This window comes from Anopheles merus, chromosome 2L (assembly GCF_017562075.2).
Source record: "Anopheles merus strain MAF chromosome 2L, AmerM5.1, whole genome shotgun sequence".
Classification (NCBI taxonomy): domain Eukaryota; kingdom Metazoa; phylum Arthropoda; class Insecta; order Diptera; family Culicidae; genus Anopheles; species Anopheles merus.
In genome coordinates, this window is record NC_054083.1 from 46,817,550 (window position 1) to 46,836,749 (window position 19,200).

At 46.2% G+C, this 19,200-nt stretch overlaps 2 protein-coding genes and 1 pseudogene across 2 annotated transcripts; 2 read left to right on the forward strand and 1 right to left on the reverse strand.

Moving 5' to 3' along the window:
* The first annotated feature begins 7,673 nt into the window (after positions 1–7,673).
* On the forward strand, positions 7,674–8,716 carry LOC121593051 (annotated as a pseudogene).
* An 896-nt stretch (positions 8,717–9,612) lies between these two features.
* On the reverse strand, positions 9,613–10,562 carry LOC121594399 (trypsin-1-like). Its single transcript, XM_041917599.1, has one exon. It carries the CDS (start codon positions 10,501–10,503, stop codon positions 9,751–9,753), a length of 753 nt encoding a protein of 250 aa, XP_041773533.1. The 5' UTR covers positions 10,504–10,562; the 3' UTR covers positions 9,613–9,750.
* Positions 10,563–14,634: 4,072 nt separating this feature from the next.
* Positions 14,635–15,393, forward strand: LOC121592359 (trypsin-7-like). Its single transcript, XM_041913760.1, has one exon. It carries the CDS (start codon positions 14,635–14,637, stop codon positions 15,391–15,393), a length of 759 nt encoding a protein of 252 aa, XP_041769694.1.
* Positions 15,394–19,200: the final 3,807 nt, after the last annotated feature.

Consider the following 19,200-nt stretch of genomic DNA (forward strand, 5'->3'; position numbering starts at 1 on the left):
AGCGTCAAAGACCCATCGTAACAATACAACAATTATTGCATCAACGAACGCATTGACCACACCACCCGCACAGCTACTACCGTCCACTCAATTTAATACATTATGGTTGCATTTGATAATTGCGGTCCCGCCCAACCCCACGCGCTCACAAAACCGTGCACAGCCACAGCCAACAAAAACAAGCAAGCCCAGAAAGCGAACGTACGGTCGGGCAGCCGAAACCAGCGTGCTAACTATCGAGAAAAAGGTAGCGTAGCAACAGGCGAAGAAGAAAATGATAAATAAATTTAAAAATAAAAGCTCCACCCGCCAACTGCTGCGGGTGCCGGGTTTCCGGGGTTCAGGCGCTGGGTTCGGTGCGCGGCTCAGCCAAGCCATTAATTAGTTTACCGTAATTAAATTAGTTTTCATGGCATTCAATCACGTTTCATCCGTTAAATTGCGACGAATTGAATTTCGCTCGAGCGGATGGGCTCTGTGTGTGCGGTTGGTTAGGTCCGGAGGTTTTTTTTCCTTCCTCCTTTTCTTTGCTCATCTTCATCCTGGGGATGCTTTGGTTGGTTTGGGTCGACCATGGTTCGAGGCCTACCGTCTGCGGTTCGCGTACCGAATTCGGCAAGCGTTCTTTTCAATGCATACAAATACAGTCTACGAAGGACGCATTTTAAACTGCGGGATGGTGTTTGGCGTCGGTGCGTGCCGGTGCTGCTGCAGCGTGATGCGTGTCAGTTTGGAAGATTGGAGCGGATGTGCAACTGGTGGTTGGTTTAGATGGTTCGGACGTCTTAAAGCTAGATGGAGCGAAATACTTATGGGTAACATTGCTTGAAAATGGTGTAATATACGTAAAAGGGGATGAATATATAACAGGTATGCGTAAATTGACAGTGATGAAATAAGTAATGCTCTTAAAACGCACAACATAAGGCGCACTGTTTCTTACGCCTAAAGTTATGCTATTGAAAATAATCATTGGTCTAATGTGCCCTTCACCTGATTTTCAAGAATCAAACAATAAATGTTTGAATTAATGTATAACCCACCATATTTCCATGGTGCTCATCTCATTGATGAACGATATCTCATGTTCTATCTACCTTTGACTATAATTATCTACAACAAACCGATTATTTCACCAAATAACTTCAGAGCATCCACACGGCAACAGGATAGCGAACAACCACCCAACGCTTGCAAACACATGCACACTTCCCATAATCTCATTAAACACCGGGTAGCACGGTGTTTGATTACCTGCGCTTACCAGGGTGTATGAATTACTCCCGACTGCCTCGGTAGGCGTTCAATGTACGCGCGGGCAGGCTACGCGTTTAATTGGTTTTCTGCGCGCCCAACTGTATGCAATCCCGCAAACCCACACGCACATCTTCGGGTTTGAGTGATAACTTCAAAGTCGCGGCCTCTGCTCGATGGCTTTAATTTGCTACTCTAAGTAGCAAACGTGGTTGTTGTGTGCATGTGTGTGTGTGTGTTTGAATATGTCTTTGTGTGCTCGTTGCTACGAAGTCAAATTTTATGGCCGCACCATGATAAGGATCCGCTCGCTCTCATATTTACCTCAATCTCACCTCCCACCCTCACAAACCAATCCCGCCCGATGATGGACGATGACGATGCGGTGATTTATGTGCACGGTTACAGTGCACCCCGCCACAAACAATCACACCCGTGGGTGACGTGCGTGGCGTTGCCGTTTGAATGTTGTCGCGGTCGAGCATGGCGAGAGAAAGCGCGACTTTTACCAAGCATACCTGTTTGGCTACGATACGCCTTATCGTGATTGCTTTCGGGGCAATAAATTTCACCACCCAAAATCCGTCTCCGCAGTAATCGGATCCGCACGCATGCATCGTTTGGGAAGAGCGCCACTCGAAAAGAATTACATGTGAACAGTGTAGTGGGGCACTCTCGATGCTGAAAGATCGCCAGCCTCTCGATGCTGAAGTGCGCCGCTAGGTTAGAGGACAGCAACGTGCACAACGGCGTCGTCGTCGTTTTCGTCTTCGAGTACGTGAGTTACGTTTGCTTGTAATACGACACACACAAAAAATAGGCGAATATCGTCCTGCTATTGCTACTAGCAGCTTTCCAGGAATCGAAAAGAAACCCATGCTCGTTTGCAGAGTGGATATAATTCAGCCAAACCCATTGTACTGGGCTTGCTATTGGTCTTATTGAATTCGTCCTGACTGCTGTCCGTTGTAACGAAGCAATGTATAATTTGATGCAGCCAAACTGTTGCTAAATTACGTTGTAAGCGAGCATACAGAATTCCCCAGAACAAGGATTCCATTGCTCGTCGTTTTATGAGACTTTTTTCGAAAATGCTACTTGGCACATTGCCTACTTTTATTTGCTTTCTCTATAAATACGCCTCAATGTATGCAATTCGCAATGCACAATCATCCTATCATGAGCTTGAACTGGATTTTAACGCTTCAACGGAAAATATTGTCCATCATTATCGGATTATTAGTCCATACATATTCTTCCAGTGAAAAGGAATATCAAACCATGCTTTGCATGTTGATGCTTTATTCGATTGAAATAAGAAATGTCATTTATTACTTCTCTTTAAATCACCCGTACCTTCCACGCCTACTTTGAGCCTGGCTCTACGGCAACATCCAATGCATCTTCGCATTCTCGGTGCATTAGTTTGAGCTTTCGCTGGAATCACTGCAGCCTGCAGCTCCAAGCACCACTCTACACCGGTTGGTAACTGTTCAATAAAAACGATTATACCATTCCGAGCTAGCCATTGGCAGCCGGTGCTTCAGCTGACTCCAGTGTACGTGTGCGTGTGTTCGTATGTACACTAGCGGTAATGTGACTCCGGGATGCAGCTAGGACTGCTGGCAGCTCGTGCTAGCCCCACGAGCACGACACCGACAATGACCACTTGGTGCACCGGAACCACTGCAGCGTTGCGAGGGACGAGTAAACATGTGCCCCTGAGTGCCCTCCAGAATCCGAGCAGTGAAGCACTGCAGATGTAAACTGGTCTTAGATGCGGCGAAACTCTAGCAGCATCTCCCACCTCCTGCCGCGTCATCCATGCGTCAAATAGCTAATCGGAACCCTGACGCACCGATGCGATTCATGCACACCACTTGCCATATGTCTCGCTCGTGCACATACCATCTCTCTCTCTCTATCTCTGTCTCTCTCTCTCTTGACTCAAATACGCGAACTTACAAGAGCACTTGGAATGCGGGGCACCCCGGGTAAAGGAGTCTGGGTCAGGTTGACTCGCACGCTCGCACATTCAGTTAGTTGTGCGGGAAGGTGTATAATGCCACGGCTCGATGGGCACTGAATGGCACTATCGTGCAAATGGTACGCCGGCCGTACTACCACTACTACTTGACGAGTGTATCGAAGAATGGCTTTAAGTGATCGATGAACAACGCGAGCGAAGGCCGGGGGAACACCTTACTTCCCCAGAAACACACCGTCCCGAGGTAAGTAAATGTTAAACTTTACAAGTGCAACTTTCCACTTTGCCACTGAAGTGTTGCAAGAATTCATTTCGAGTGCAGCAACGACTGTGGTGCTTTTTTTCACTATCCAGATTGTTCCAGTACAGTACGGCTAAGCGTACACACTCATTACCCTTTTTTATCGACGCACAAAGCCACACTCGTACGCATACGAACACGTGCTGAACACAATTTGTTCCATTTGCCAGCAAACTTTGTACGCGAATAAATATCAATTTTCTCCAACCGTAACACACAAAAACCCTAACGTCCCGTATATCATGTGCTGGGAAGTTTTCATTGATTGGACCCCTTACCCCCACCCCCTTTTTCCATCATGTCAACGGGCATGATGTACAGCGTATCCGGTCCCGTAGCACCGGTTTTACATTTGCCAAGTATGTACACGGGAAAGTATAAACAAAGGAGGGTGAAATTGCTGTTGCGGTTTGTGCGGTTTCTGATGATGCCCAGAGATGATGCCTCTCGGTGGAATTTATGACATGAATGAAGATTTACCATACCCAGCAGCACTCCGTCGATCCATCGGCGCACCGGTTTGCAGAATGGTTTTGTTGTGGAATCTTTTGGCACCGAGCCCAACCGGTGGCAGCGTGCGGCGGGAACGTGCTCGCTGCGATGAGTTTATTTTGCGAAAGTTTATTTTTTTCTCAACCTCCCCCTCCCCCCCCCCCCTATCCCCCACAACTAAAACTTTTGCTCCCCAGTGTAGTGTGCGTGCGGTGTTTTGACGAAAATTGAATTCTTTGAAGAACGATGATGCACGTTGGATTTTCAATTAATTGTTAGCGATGGTTTAGCCCTCTCAGTGCTATTCTGGCTAATGACTTTACGGAAAACTGTATAAATGCTTCTACCGTACAGCGAATTGTTCCTAGTGCTTGATGCGCCTAAATGCAGGCAAAAATTACGCCGAAAATTATCTAAATTTTAAATGCATACTTTACAGGGTTTTCACAATTTATTGGTGGGTTCAAATAATGTTTTGTTTGGTTCCCATGTTTTTTTTGGTATGTTCCTACGATTTTTAGGCCGTTTCCTAGATTTTTTTGGTTCAATTGTATTGATAACCAATCGGACGATACCAATAAATTTTGGGAACGAACTAAAAATCTATGCGATACGATGAATAAATCGTGAGACGAGCCCAAAACGTTATGGGAACTGACCAATAAATAGTGGTCATCCTTGTAAAATGTTGATCTAAGCTAAATTTCTGCTAGCTATGGGGGCTTATACGACAAGTATCCAGCTGTTTCCAGAAATTTCAGCTTAATGAATAGAAAAAGAAAAGGCATACATCTCCATAACGTCTCTCAATACTCGGTCTGATTATTCAAATCAACTATAAACGAATGTCTATTTTGCCTACATTTAGGCGCTCGGGAAGTTGTAATAGATATTCGTAATGTTGTAGTCTTTGAATATTGTTGTCATATCATTGATGTAGCATGACGAACAGCATATTGTTACAGGTAGAAAATAAGTGTTCAGACACAGCCCTGTCGCTTTTTATCGTGCTTAACGAAACACCAACTTTCTTCGTTCAATCTCAGACGTTCGGCTCGATCGAGTAGTTTATAAGTATTGGTAAATGTCGCGAATAAAATTCGCTTCCAATTTTGCGACACTACGAAAAACTGCTGGTAAATATTCAAGGTTTGACAGTTATACCGAAGCGTGGAAAACAAATTATCCGAAATAGTGAGATTAAACAATAAGTTCAATTTCTTGAAAATTTATATGAAAAATTATTAATAAATTTCAGCAGTGGTTGATTCATCGCAATTCATGTCATTGCATTTTTGCTCACCTGTGTGTCAATCAAAGTAATCATCAATCGAAATCATTTCGTTGGAATCCGCTGCTGACGAGCTTGAAATTGTTTCATAAAATGCACCAACAATAGCTTCATACAGCGACTACTTGCATACAGTATTAGCTCACTTAACTCGGCACCAGCGCGCTCCCAAACAAAAAGCCCACCCCCTGAGTGTACAATTTTGCCTCATAACTCATGCTCACCTTCGAATGTCGCTCCACGCATAACGGTCGTTTGATGTGCTGCTCATCAAATCGTGATAATGCGCGCATCGCCCATTCACCGGAAAGCATAAATTTAGAGTTAACGCTCGCATTATCGCTACCGGCCAGCGGCCGTCGAATACTTACTGCATTCTGCGCTCATGATTTAGTTTAATTATGTCCCCCGGGATGGCACTGCTATCGTGAATGGGTGTGTGTGTGCGTTCCTGCACCGAAGCAACTTGTACGAGCAAAGCGAAATATGTTCGTCCCTTTCGCTAGGGCGGGCAGAATATAAAAAGCACACACACACAAACGGAGCGGTACGTTCACATCCGAAATCAGTCACCGAAACGAATGTCATTTCTCGGTGGACGAAATTAAACCGTCAAACCGGGAGAAAAGAGAATTCATCCCATCCGGTTCGGCATCCGCCCCGGTGCGCCCCGTGCGCCGTGTTTGTCGGGGCTCAATAATGAAACACATTTCGCTGCTTCATCAATATTTGAAAGAATGTCAAAATTAAATTGGATTTCCGTTTCCGAACGGGCCGACGCGTGGCTTCGCGTTTGTTTGTGTGTGTGTGTCTGTGTCAGCTCCGCCCGGTTTCCCCCGGAGGAGGGGGGGGGGGAGCGGGAAGAAAAAAAGGCTCGGCAGTGGGGCGGGCGAAAGTATCGCATTTTCTCAATTTGAACTGTGTGAGCTTACGAGTAAAAAGGGAGAGTGGGAAGGTAAGCGGAGTATCAGCTGAAGGCAAAAGGTAATTCCCGACACTCCGAAGCTATCTGTTTCACTTTTCGTTTTGCTCCACCTCCACCGGTTTGCCCACCCCGGGCCTCCCACCCAAAGGGCTGATGAGTCAAAGCGAGCGGGGGCGAACGGTCTGATTGTGCTGCCAGCGGCGCGGCAGCAGCAGCAGGATGCGCCGAATTACGGCACAAACAGCCACGGCGCGCTGTTGATCTGTCGCCAAACAATCCCGCAGGCAGTGTCACTGACAGGAAGCCATGGTAGTGGTGGTGGTGGTGGCTGATGGTGACGGAAGTAGTAGTACCGCGCGCAAAGCGAAACGAACCTTGCCCGCTAGAGGCTGACGGATCGGTTTTCCACGGCACGGTGTACAGCACAGTTCCCAGCGAAAGGCCCAGGGAAAGATGACCTTCCAACCTTTCCGCAAACCGAAACGAACGAACGAAGGCTGAAGCGATACAGGCAGGCAGGCAGGTTGCAGATGGGCAGGGCTGGCAGCAACGCAACGGCAACATCGGAACGGGGATGCTGACGAATTGGTTTTGTTCGATGATATTTCGATTATCTCGCCGTTGCCCGGTATGCCTGGCCGCCTTCATCGGGGGCGCGGTAAGGGAGTTTTGTTTGGATCAAGTGTTTCGGCAGATAACGACAAATTAATCCGTGTTTGCAGCCGACCAATCCTTCCTCCCTGTGGCGATGGTGGGTGTGCGGTACAATGCTATCGATTTGCGGCACATAAAACGCGGTTTTCTTCTGCTGATGGCCGCAAGCACGACCAACCATTGATTGGTTCGCTTTAGCTACGGTGCACACTTAACAATTAACGGTGTGACCGATGATACTGTCGTTTCCGAGGATTTGAATTACTCAGCTAGAGATACCAGGACACTTCTCGTGGGTAGGCTAAACGAGCGGTAGTAAAATTATATCCAAATTATAAGCAATCGAACTCAAAATTTCAGTGCGATCGGGACGAAATGTTGAGGCTCTCATTAAAGCTAATCGTTCCTATTAAGTCCCGCAATTTTCTTATGCTAGTAACTGAAGGTGAATAACGAACGGCAACACAATCAATTGCAAAATCAAAGCATTTTTCAACAATAACATCTTGTTATTGGAAATCAATTATTAATGCACAGCGTTACGATCAATATGGAAGCACCTCGTAGCCTCAGTTTCGTTACCTTTACAGACTGGCTGCAAACGTTTCCACGCTAGACTATACCACCAAAGTGTTTGTTTATTAAATGGGCAAGAAAATCAATGTTCCACCCATTAAACAATGGCGTAATTCAAATTAAAACAATGCACTATGCACTACAAATACACCCCAACGCAAGCGCAGTATTTCCACAGTTGTGAAAGAAAGAACATGAAGCTAGCCCCAGCACTACTGTTCGTGATCACCGTCCATCACCTGGACCCCAGCGTCGAAGCAAAGCGCCTCCAGATAGGCGGTAAAGACACGGGCATTTGCCTGTACCCCTACATGGCCGCCATCGAGTTTGCCCAAAAGCTCGTCGGCAATGGTGCGATCGTTGCACAGCGCTACATCCTTACCTCGGCCAGTGCCGTCGCCAAGCCGCACGACTCCCTGTACAAGGTGCAGCTCGGTGCGGACGCCTTCAAGGGTCCGGGTGACCTGTACGAGGTCCATACCATCTACAAACATCCCCAGTACATCGGCTGGGACTACAACATTGCACTGGTGCATCTGAAAGAACGCATCCGCTACAGTGACTCGGTGCAGCCGGTCATTATTGCAGACACTTTCGTGAACAAACTGCAAGTGCTGCTGGTTTCGTACGGCACCAATGAGCACGAAGGGTACGATGCATCTGCGCGATGCCATCTACACCACGTCGACCGATGCTGAGTGTGTGGACTCCCTGACGAAGGGGCTATCGAAGGAAATCATTATTCAGGAGCACGGGTTCTGTGTGCGTAGCCCGCCCGGGGCTGAGCAGGGCCAGTGGGCCGACGATGCCGGTGCACCGATCGTGGCCGACGGGAAGCTGTACGGAGTGTTTGCGTTTTCTGAGCAGGAGGGTAAAACCAATGTCGGATCGATCGGTACGCGGGTTTCCGCATTTTTGGAATGGATTTATGAGACAATGGAAGAAGATGCTTAGCATGCGGAAGATTATCTCTAAATCGTAGATATAAAATCAATTCAATTAGCCAGTGCTGCAAAATGTCACTGTCGATGTCATAACAAAATCTGACTGACACAAAATCCATGTCAGCGTCACGTACTCGATTGTGATAATCAGAGGTGATACTCAAAACGATTGGTGTGACCAATACATGCTTCGTGACATTTTTGCAACCAGCGCTTTGTCAGTCACTATTTTATGACTTTTTTTTAGTATGATCAGTTTTGCAAAATGTCTGACTGACATAATCATGACAAATTCCGGCTGAAACAAAATCATGTCAGCGTCACGAGCTCTACTATGATGATCAGAGGCGAACCTCAAACAGTTGGTGCGACCATCACATACTTGGTGATATTGTGTGCTACCAACTCTTGGTCAGTCACTTGGTCGCGACATTTTCAGTCTGTGATCATCGCAATAGTCATCGGAGATATGCGGTGTGTGCAAGTGGTTCCAAAAAGCATAATGAGCGCCAAGTATATTCCAAGAATGTCGTGATTATCACCGACAGAATATGTCATGACCAAGTGAGTAATCAAGAGTTGATTGCTTAAAAAAAATGTCACCAAGCATGTGATTGGACCACCCACTGTTTGAGTCTCGTCACTGCTGATCATCGCAGCTTTGTTTCAATCATGAGTGTTGGTCATTTGGCAGCACTGGCAGCACAGCCAGAAAAAAAAGACATAATTATGCTTGCGCCGGCATTAAGCTCAGCTTGTCAGTCAGTGCATTTCGCGTATGATTCAAGCACTGGCATGTCATGTTATTGAGTATCAGCAATGAGCAACAGGCTACCGCGGATATGTTCTCTGGTTCCGTTGGTGAAAATCTCGTGATGATCATGACATTTTGCAGCGCTGCAATCAGCTGTAGATCAATTATTAAAATCCAAAGTTGATTGTTCAAATTTAAAGGGTACTACGTAAAGATAAACTACGTAATGACATTTTTTTTACTGCTTCCAACCCAGCGTAAAACAATGTAAAACTGTTAAATAATCATTTTACACAGTTTTATACTTATCATTGAAAATAACTTTGATTAAGTTGAAAAATTCATTAATTTAGTAATAATAAAAACTGATACAATAAATAGATCTATTGCAAAAAGTTAACTACGAAAGTTAAATGACAGATCAGAGCATAGCATTTCATTTATCTAATGTGAAGCTCTATTGTTAAAGCGTTTATTAACAACTCAACTACAACAAACCATCATCAATTACACATCATTCTACCTCCCACAAAGCCTCTAACACGATCACCATCTTCACCCGTTCCACCGGTTTATCGATTGCTAAACATGATCGATTGAATCCAGCCCGCAAAGCTGGTGAGCCGCGTCGCCACCGAGCCCTCGTTCGTACCGCCCTCGTTCTCAGCAAAGGCAAACACGGCGTACAGCTGACCGTCGGCCACGAGCGGTGCCCCTGCATCATTGAACCACTGGCCCTGCTGCGTGCCCGGCGGTGGAATCAGGCAGAATCCATGATGCTGCCAGATCACCTCCTTCGCCTGGTACTCTTGCAGCAGCCGCACACAGTCGTCGTTGTCCGAGATGAGCGTGTAGGTGGCGCTGCGCAGATGGGCCGTGCCGTCTTCGTTCTTACCGTACGACAGCATCGTAGCATCGTTGACCGTCTCCGGCTCGGTCGTGGCGATCGCAATGGGCTGCACCGTGTCACCGAACACTATCTTACCGCTCACCTTTACCAGCGCCACGTTGTAGTCCCAACCGACAAACTCGGGATGGCGGAAGATGCGCTGCACCTGGTATTGCGCGGCCGGAGTGAAGAGGTCCTCCGAACCCGTCGCAATGCTGTACTCACTGTCCGGCGTGTTAAAGACGGCACTGGCAGAGGTGAGCACCCAGCTCGGTGCAAGAATCGCCCCATTGCCGATGATGATCGTTCGCTGGAGCAGAATACCGACCACAAACGGGTACTGGACGATTGACACATCGGTCCCGCCGATTTGACGCCGCTGCCCCTTTGCTAAGGCGGCAAGGCACAGTAGAGTTGCAAAAAAGAGGGGTCGCATATTACCAACTCTTGCACGCGAACCGTAAGAAACACTCACATAGTCGTAGTGGGATCCACAGCGGGGCGTCTGGGCTTTTTATCGCAATTTGGAACTCAATTTCAAACGGCGTCGCGCAAGCGAATTGCATTAGTTCCGCATTAACTCGTGCAATGAACCGTATGTGTTCCGTTCTCAACCATGACTCAACTTTCGCAAACACGATTTGGGTGTGCGGGTGGTTCAAAAAAACACGTCACATTCCACCCATTCCACTGCAGAGAGGCACTTGCAAATGCAACTCTCGCCGTCCCTCGCGCAGCTCAGTAGTTCTACCACCGTAAAATGAAACACTTTCGCTACATCATCCCCAACCGCCTGCTAGCCGTCACTCGGTGGCACCAGATCTTAACAGCGGAAAGCTTTTCCCGGAGGAATTAAAATGCATGACTTTCGTATTAATGAAGCCCATTAATGAATAGCCCGTGTAGAACAATCGCTCCCCGGGCAGGGCTTCAAAAGCGCTCGGTCGTAATGTCAGCAAGCCGTCAGTGTGCTTGAATAATTACATCAAAGCAGGCTTACAGGCCGTGCGTCTTCGTACACATTTCCCTGTCAACCAGCGCTGTCTGATACTGTGCTAGGCTGTATTGTGCACCAAACCCCCGAGACGCCCGGCGAGTGAGTGAGTGGAAAGCAATTTACGTTTTCAAAGAACTTCCGGCCGGGGACCGACACACTGCTGCACTGCTCAAAAAAATTTCCCGGCCTTTCTTTTGCTACACCCGTACACACCGGATGCAAGGGAAATTAGAGCACTTAGCCACAGTGGACCGTGCATCGAAGCGGACCTTTTCTTTTTTGTTCCTAACGGCAACGATACATGTACACATGTAGGGCGACCGATCGCACACACGAGCAGGCCGAGTGACCTTTGCGCAGGTGGCGGTAAGCAGTAAGGCAGTAGTATTTAGCGCACGATGAAAAGATAACGCGATGGAGAATATTTATTGCTTATTAAATGTCAACAGATTATCCGGGCTGGTCGTACAGGGGGGTTTGCATGGGTTTTGAACAATTCATGGGTTTTTTGCCCTTTCATGTCGTGTTCCTTTTTTTTTTTTCTTCTTGCTGGTATTGTCCTTCGGTAGGACACCAATGCCGATGGTGGTGTTTAGCACGAAGGAAACCCGTTCCAGAAGTAGGTGTATTGTGAAGGTAGCAAAACGGTTAAGTTTATCGGAAAGGAGCGCATATCAAATTCAAATTTAAAATTAAGTGGGATCAGGTAGATATTGAACAAATTAGCAAAAAAAAAGGGTCGAGGGTTTTGGGTACATTTCCGATTGGAGGATTGTTTTGAATTCTTATATACACTACACTCTAAAACCACTGAATAACGCAAGTTAAAACTTGTAACAGATGAAGGAATTATACATTTATTTACATAGACTTGAATCATCTATTCAACTAGATGTTTAAATATTTCAACTAAAGTCACATGACTTAAGTACAAAGTAAAACCGATACTATAGGCACGTGTCTACTATTTTTTTGTTCGTTGATCAAGCAGAGCCGGTCTCGTGGTACAGTCATCAACTCGTAGGACTTAACAACATGCCCGTCATGGGATCAAGCCCCGAATGGACCGTACCACCATTCGTAGGACTAACTACCCTGCTATTATTATTTATTATTATTATTATTTATATATTTAATAATTTGTTGGCCTCTAGGGTTTAACAAACGTGTTCTTATAATCTAGGGAAACATATGGGATGAGGAGTCACGAAGACGGGCGCCGTTAATTGCAGAAAGAGCGCGCAAGAAAGGGTCATTCTGGCCATGACGAGTTTGGCGTGAAGGAATAAGGAGCGGGGGTCGGTCACGAAGACGACGTGAGGGGGCATAGATAGGAATCGGGGAAAGGAGGGCGGGAACATCCAAGTCATTGGAAAGGAGGCAGGCAATGAAATATGACTGGATGTGATAGCTGCGCGTTCTCAATCACTCTAGCTCGAGCAAACGGCATCGCATAAGATACGAAGGAATTCGATCCGATCGGTCAAGAAAACGAGCGACACGAGTGAATTTCCGCTGAATTCGTTCGAGATCCTATCGATCAGTGATAGGCCGGCCGGGCCACCAAACTACCGACGCATTCTCAAGTATCGGGCGGACCCAACAGCAGTACAGGGACTTTAAACACATAGGATCAGTAATTGCAGAAGACATACGAATAATGAGACCGCGCATTTTATTGGCCTTATTGAGGGTGATTTAAATGTGCTCTTGGAACGAGAGTTTCTCGTCGATCCACACTCCAAGGTCTTTTGTGACAGTAACTCTGTTTAGTACAGTGTCACAAAGAACGTAATCATGCTCGATCTTATTGGACGAGCGGCCATATTAAATCACACAACATTTACCCGGAGACAGAATAAGACCGTTAGAGTTACACCAAACATTAAAACAATCGATGTAATCCTGTAGATGCGCACAATCAGTTCACGAAGACACTGGTAGGAAAATTTTGATGTCGTCAGCGTAAAGCAAACAACCATCAGGAGGAAGAACATTAACACAATCGTTATGGGGGGGGGGGGGGGGGAGGGAATCAATAAGTCACCGAAAGCCAAGGCCACAAGTGGTACAGGCAGGCCTTGACCGACAACGGTTGTTAAGGCAAAAAGAAGAAGATCAAGTAGTGATGGTATGGAGGGAAGTAACTGAAGCCTAAAAAATCCTAGAATTGATTGAAAAGACAGAGCAAATTGTCATTGTTGCTACCAAAGTTATCGATTCTTCAACTTCTTACTCTTCCTATTGCAACATCATACTGAACTAACCTATGACTGCAGAGACTATTCAGCACTACTACTTCTTCTTCTTCTTTGGCACAACAACCGTTGTCGGTCAAGGCCTGCCTTGTACCCACTTTAGTGAAGTGAGCTTCGGCTTTCAGTGACTTATTGTTACCATAGCAGGATAGTCTATCCTACGTATGGGGGCACGGTCTATTCGAGGCTTGAACCCATGACGGGCATGTTGTTAAGTCGTACGATTCAGCACTACAGCAGCCGGATATTCTGGTGTAGCTATAAGAAGGTCAAGTCCGCGTGAGAAACGAACCCGTTCGGTAGAAGTTTGTATGTCCATCCAACAGGCCAACAGGACACTGTGTTGCAGTGTTCGGAGCATGAGCAATGGATCACGATCACGATGTTTTTGTGTTTGAATTTTTTTTAACGAGTATTGTTGTGTCATACCATTTTTGTTTTTAGTCAAAACTGTTTCCAATATAAATAATGCACGCATTCAACAACAGTATGTAACAGTACAAGGTACTAATTTATAAGTACCTTACAACGACATACAACAAAAAACGGTCATAAATAAACGCACAGCTAAGCGTCATCATTCAATGGGTTGGCTGTCACAAAGCACAATCATCAATGGAAAATGCAGGATTTTAATTGTTTGCCATCTCGAACGAATGCAGCAAAATCCAAAACGAATATCAATCCTGATAGTGTTTTACCGTATTTCTCCCCTACGCCTTTTTTCCCATTCGGGTCATTCCACGCTGTTCCATTACAGTTGATGAATAGAGAGACGCATTCGTTCGCGCAACTCCCACCAGGAAGGCAACAAACCCACGAGCATTCCCATATCGTACCAGCTCAGTTTGGAATTGGATGGCAGCCACAGCTACCGACATTGTGCTCATCTGTCTATTAATAAAGCTTGACAAATTGTGAGCGAGATGATAGTTTGCTACCGCGCTACATTTCTCGTTGGCAGCGAAGCAAGGGTTGTTTTCCCCACGAGCTTGTTTTTCCTTTCTTTTTTTTTTTAATCACAATCCACAATTGGTACACGATTTATGAGCAGTTCTTTGTTTACAGCACCATTTATTAGAAAATGTAGATTAAAAACTGCAGCACGCTTCGCCGGTGCACATACGGGGGCTAGCGATCTCGAATCCAATTTCGCTGTATGAAAACTTTTTGCAAAACAACATGCTGATCGATTTCGTTCCCATAATACTATTTGTACGTGGTATGATGTATGGTTGCTGGAATTTATAAAAACCCTGTGAACCGAGAGCGGAAAAAGGCAGTACGTTTAAACGTGTTTTTGAGGCGCAAGATGAGGCCCATTACTGTGTTGCTTGGGGTGCACCTTCTCAGCACCTTCCTGCTCGGGCTAGTGCAGGCTCAAAGTGGAGTAGCTGAAGCCAGCATCTACCAGTACCAGTTCGTGGTAGCTATTACCTACGCACGGCAGCTTCACGGTAATGGAGTGATCCTGTCGAAAAGATGGATCCTATCATCCGCCAGCACGTTCTACAGGTACTCGTTCACCGAGTACACGGTAGCGGTCGGTGCTGAAGACTACCAGAACGAAGCCACCTGGTACGAGGTGGAACATGGCTACAAACATCCCAAGTACATTGGTTCGGACTATAACATTGCGGTGGTGCTAATTCGCGGCAGTATCGAGTACAGTTCCCGGGTCCAACCCATCCATCTGCCCGCCAGCAATCCGGACGGGGTCGCGGCGGCAACAATGCTTTCGTTTGGTGGAAGTGACGAACGCCAGGCCCATCTTCGGCAGGTCAAGCTGGTGCTAACGACGGATCAAAGCTGTATCGATCAGCAGGCAGATTTCCGGGCCAAGCAGTACATCTGGGATGGTGTGGGGTACTGTGCGCTGCCCGAACCGGACCGAACTACGAACGATCTGTGGCACACCGCGACGGGAGCTCCGATTGTGGCGGACCGGGTGCTGTATGCAGTGTTTGCCAAGCATGAGGCAGGTGACCACAGGGGGCAGGAGGTTGCTACACGCATTTGGCACTTTAAGGATTGGATCACGACCACCACGGACGTTTCGTGGGATTATTAAGGGGTGATGAGTAAGAATGTTTGGATAACGCCAGTCAACGCGAACGTAGTCGCAAGCGAAAAAGCTTAGCCAATTTTACTTTAAATAAAGAATTAATCAACTTCATACTAGCAATTAATAAGTGCTCTATCACGACACATTATTTATTGAATTAAAGAATTTTTCCCAAGAAATTCTGACTGAGTTTAGCTCTAATTAAGCACGATCACCTAACAAATAAATCTTTATTATTCCTTAAACCCTTTCCATTATCCTGTTTTCACCAGCTTTTCAGCGAAAAACAAGTTTCATTTTACACATAATGAAATGAAACATTCTCTATCAATCAACCGTTCAACCGATGCTAACGCCCTAAATTTCAACTCATCGTGATGCGTCACTTTAGTTACCACAAAACCGACACTCCACAGAACCGACACCCTGCTCTTCCTGTCCTTTGATATAACAAGAGGACACAACAAGCACATTGGTCAGCACATTTTTTGCCTCATTCTTCTTCCCGTGCTCTACACTACAAAAACATTACACGTCGCTCTGCTTCCTAGAATCGGAATCATTTGCCCTGCTAACCCACTTAGACTGTGCACTGCTAAACGTTCACTCGCACCGGAAAAGGTACAGGAAACGACCACAAATGATTGTATTCCGGCTTCGGTAAGCAAAATAATTGTTGACATGAATGCAGAGAGCGTAATGCTACTTTTATCGTCCTACCGGTGCCCATCCTACGCAAACAGTGTTGCTTGTGGGTCGCAGGGTCAACCCGGATCGGTAAATATTGTACGGCACGGGGTGAGCTTTTCGGACAGCTCATCGGACATGGGCGCTGCTCCCACGTGTCGTTCGACTAGTATCAAATTATAGATTATGTTACAATCTCTCTTCTCTTGGTAAATACAGAAAATGGTGCACTAGCATGAGTTTGGAGCAAGAAGTTCGTCCAAAGCTGTACATAGTTTTCCCGAGGACAGTCCAGTGTCGTCAGTAGCAATAAACGAACACGCTTGTCAACTTATCTGCTCTTCGGTGGAAAAGTTTCAGCAACTGTCCGAGAACCTGTGCTGTGTGCTATATAAAGAAACTCTTCATCTCAAACTTGGTGCAGGTCAAAGGTTAACGAGAGCCAGCCCTTTTGTGTCAAGAAACTGTGTGCTGCGATATATTCAGCGAATATGCTGCAGATAATCCCATCCGCAGGTGTCATTGCATTTCTTACAAAAGCCACCACCACTGACAACGACAATCATCGTCGTTTTAGCACATGCCAACCACTGGGACGGCAAATTCATCTTCACGCTCCAGTCCCGAAATAGCAAAGCGACGAAACAAAAGGGTGCACCAGCCAAGCGGTGGACGTCACATTCACTCTGGCCTGGCTGACTCTGGTCGAGCTAATGGTTGCCTGTTCGTCAACGTCATCGGTACACCTGAAAAGCTGAAAACTTTGACACCCGAGCGGATAAGAAACACTTCACGTGACCTCATTCAACATAGATGTCGATGGGAAGATGGGAGGGGAAAACTCGCATTCACCCACCGCTTGGTACAATAACCTGTGTCCGAGATGGAGCGCAACGGACACTCAACAGCTACGATAGCAACAGTGCAAGCTTTCGACAATGAACATGCAGGCCAGCAAGCTGTTGACAGTTTCAACAATGAAATAATAAGCGTGAGGAAAGCGTACAGCATAGAAAAACATAGTTAATTTTTAATGCCCCTCATATACCATTCTTTTCCCCCTGCAGCCGAAATGTGTTTAAACTCACCCCGGAATGGATGGATGGACAGGGAAACCACATTTTTTGGAGAAATAATAATCCCACCGCAGTAAATCCACCGCAACACACACACACACACGGTGGTGGCCTTCAACCTTCCTCCCAGCCACGAACGGGCCGCTGTCAGCGTTTGACACCCGCCCGTAGCTCGTCGTATTGTCCGTTTTGGAGAGTCACTTTTATTGCTGTCAGTATTTTATCCCAGCTTCAATGGAGATAATGGAGGCATAAAATTGATAACGAAACGATAACATTAATAACCCCCAACGGTTCGTATCTCCCCGAGACCGAGAGAGAGAGAAAGAAAATCGACAAACAAAGGGAACGAAAACAGACATTAGCAGCAACAGGACACAAGCTCACCGTCCTGAATAGACGGCCAGGAGTTTGTAGAGCCGTAATAACACTCGGAACCACACACAACAACAAAAAAAAACACGAAACTGAAAACACCGCTAACAGAGCACGAATCATGAACCACTCATGGGATGGTCTCAGGAAAGCTGGTGAACCAGCTATTAAAATCTTGTTAACATGGTTATTTATTAGCACCAGTCGTAAAAGCAGCCGGCCGTCGGCGCGCGGACGTTACGATTCATTGCCTAAATCTTTAGCCACCACCGGAGTCTCTGACCGATGGCTGACTGGTAACGACCGGCGACCGTGAGAGCGACAGTACAGCTGGAAAATGACACCGCAACATTTCCACGGTTCTCCTCGACCACACAGCCAAAAGTAGTCAGCGGTGAAATAAATGGGCCTTTGGTTTTTTGTTTTGTAAACACCTCACTGCCCTCACAGAGGAATAAAACACGCGTTAGGACAGCAAAACATAAGCACCAAAACTCCTCCCGTCATCCCACCTCGTTTTTCGATCAAAAAGCAACGACCGTTGGTAACGTTGGATCTCTTCTACTGTCGTGCAAAACGCCTAAATGTAGATACTAAATAAATGTCAATAAAATTGATAAAGCAACCGACCGCCCGAGTGTCGTCTGTCTTGTGTATTTTTGTGTATGTGTATGTGTGTATGTGTGTGTGTGTGTGTGTGTGTGAATGTTGGAACATATGCTACCCACATACGGTTGATCTCACTTCGCCAATTTGAAAAAGCCAATCGGAAGAGCTTAGCCTCCAGGAAGGGAGACGGTGCCAGGATTAGTGTAGTTGCAAGACGCTCCGTAATGGACCCGGGGTACTGTTTTTCTACGCCACTCGAAACCATCAATGACGTCGGTTGCTTCCTGCCCCTTCCCCTTTGCCACCCTGCTGCCTGTGCTGCCGTGCTTTATTGTGTCGCAGTGTGCACTGTGCACGCCGTTGGAAAACTTTATCGTTCTCGTCTAGGCAACCGGTTTCCGACGCCGACGACGGAAGGGTTCGATGGAAGCGCCGGCAACGGAAGCATATGATCCCTTTTAATGGACAATATTTTATGCTTCATCCCGTGCATGAACGATGCTTCACCGGTACGTGTAACGTGCTTTGACGTGTTGTTTGCACATGTGCAACAGTAGGGTTGAAATTGTATTAAAAGTAGAGTAAATTATAGTAGAAGTAGAGAAGAAAGACTATAATTTAACTACATTTGCTCTATAATAGGTCAATGAAAAATGCACATTTCACTGACTATTGCTACATTCAAATAAAAGTTTTTTTGTGACAAATATTGCATACATTTAGGCTCAAACCGGCACTGCATAGCTTTAGGCTGCCACACAGAATCTTAAGCTGTAATTAGGATTTTATTTATTAAAAAAATAGATTGCTCCAACGCTCCTTTAATTTCCTATTTTAAATTCTAACAAGCTTGTCTTCTCTTGCGGAAGCATTGTTTCCTTTTCCAGGTCACTGCTTCGCAAGCTTTATCCACTTTAAGCAAATCTCGTAGCAAAAATCATAGCTACCGTTCTAATCCAATATCATTTGTATTCCAAAACTTCCGTTATGATGTTCGCCGGCTACACTCGAGCTGTTTTCGAGAAATGTGCCTTTTGCAGAAGGCAGAACGCACCCTCCCACTCTC

Coding starts and splice junctions, on each gene's coding strand:
- LOC121594399 (XM_041917599.1), bottom strand. CDS start 10,503: ATGCGACCCCTCTTTTTTGCAACTCTACTGTGCCTTGCCGCCTTAGCA.
- LOC121592359 (XM_041913760.1), top strand. CDS start 14,635: ATGAGGCCCATTACTGTGTTGCTTGGGGTGCACCTTCTCAGCACCTTC.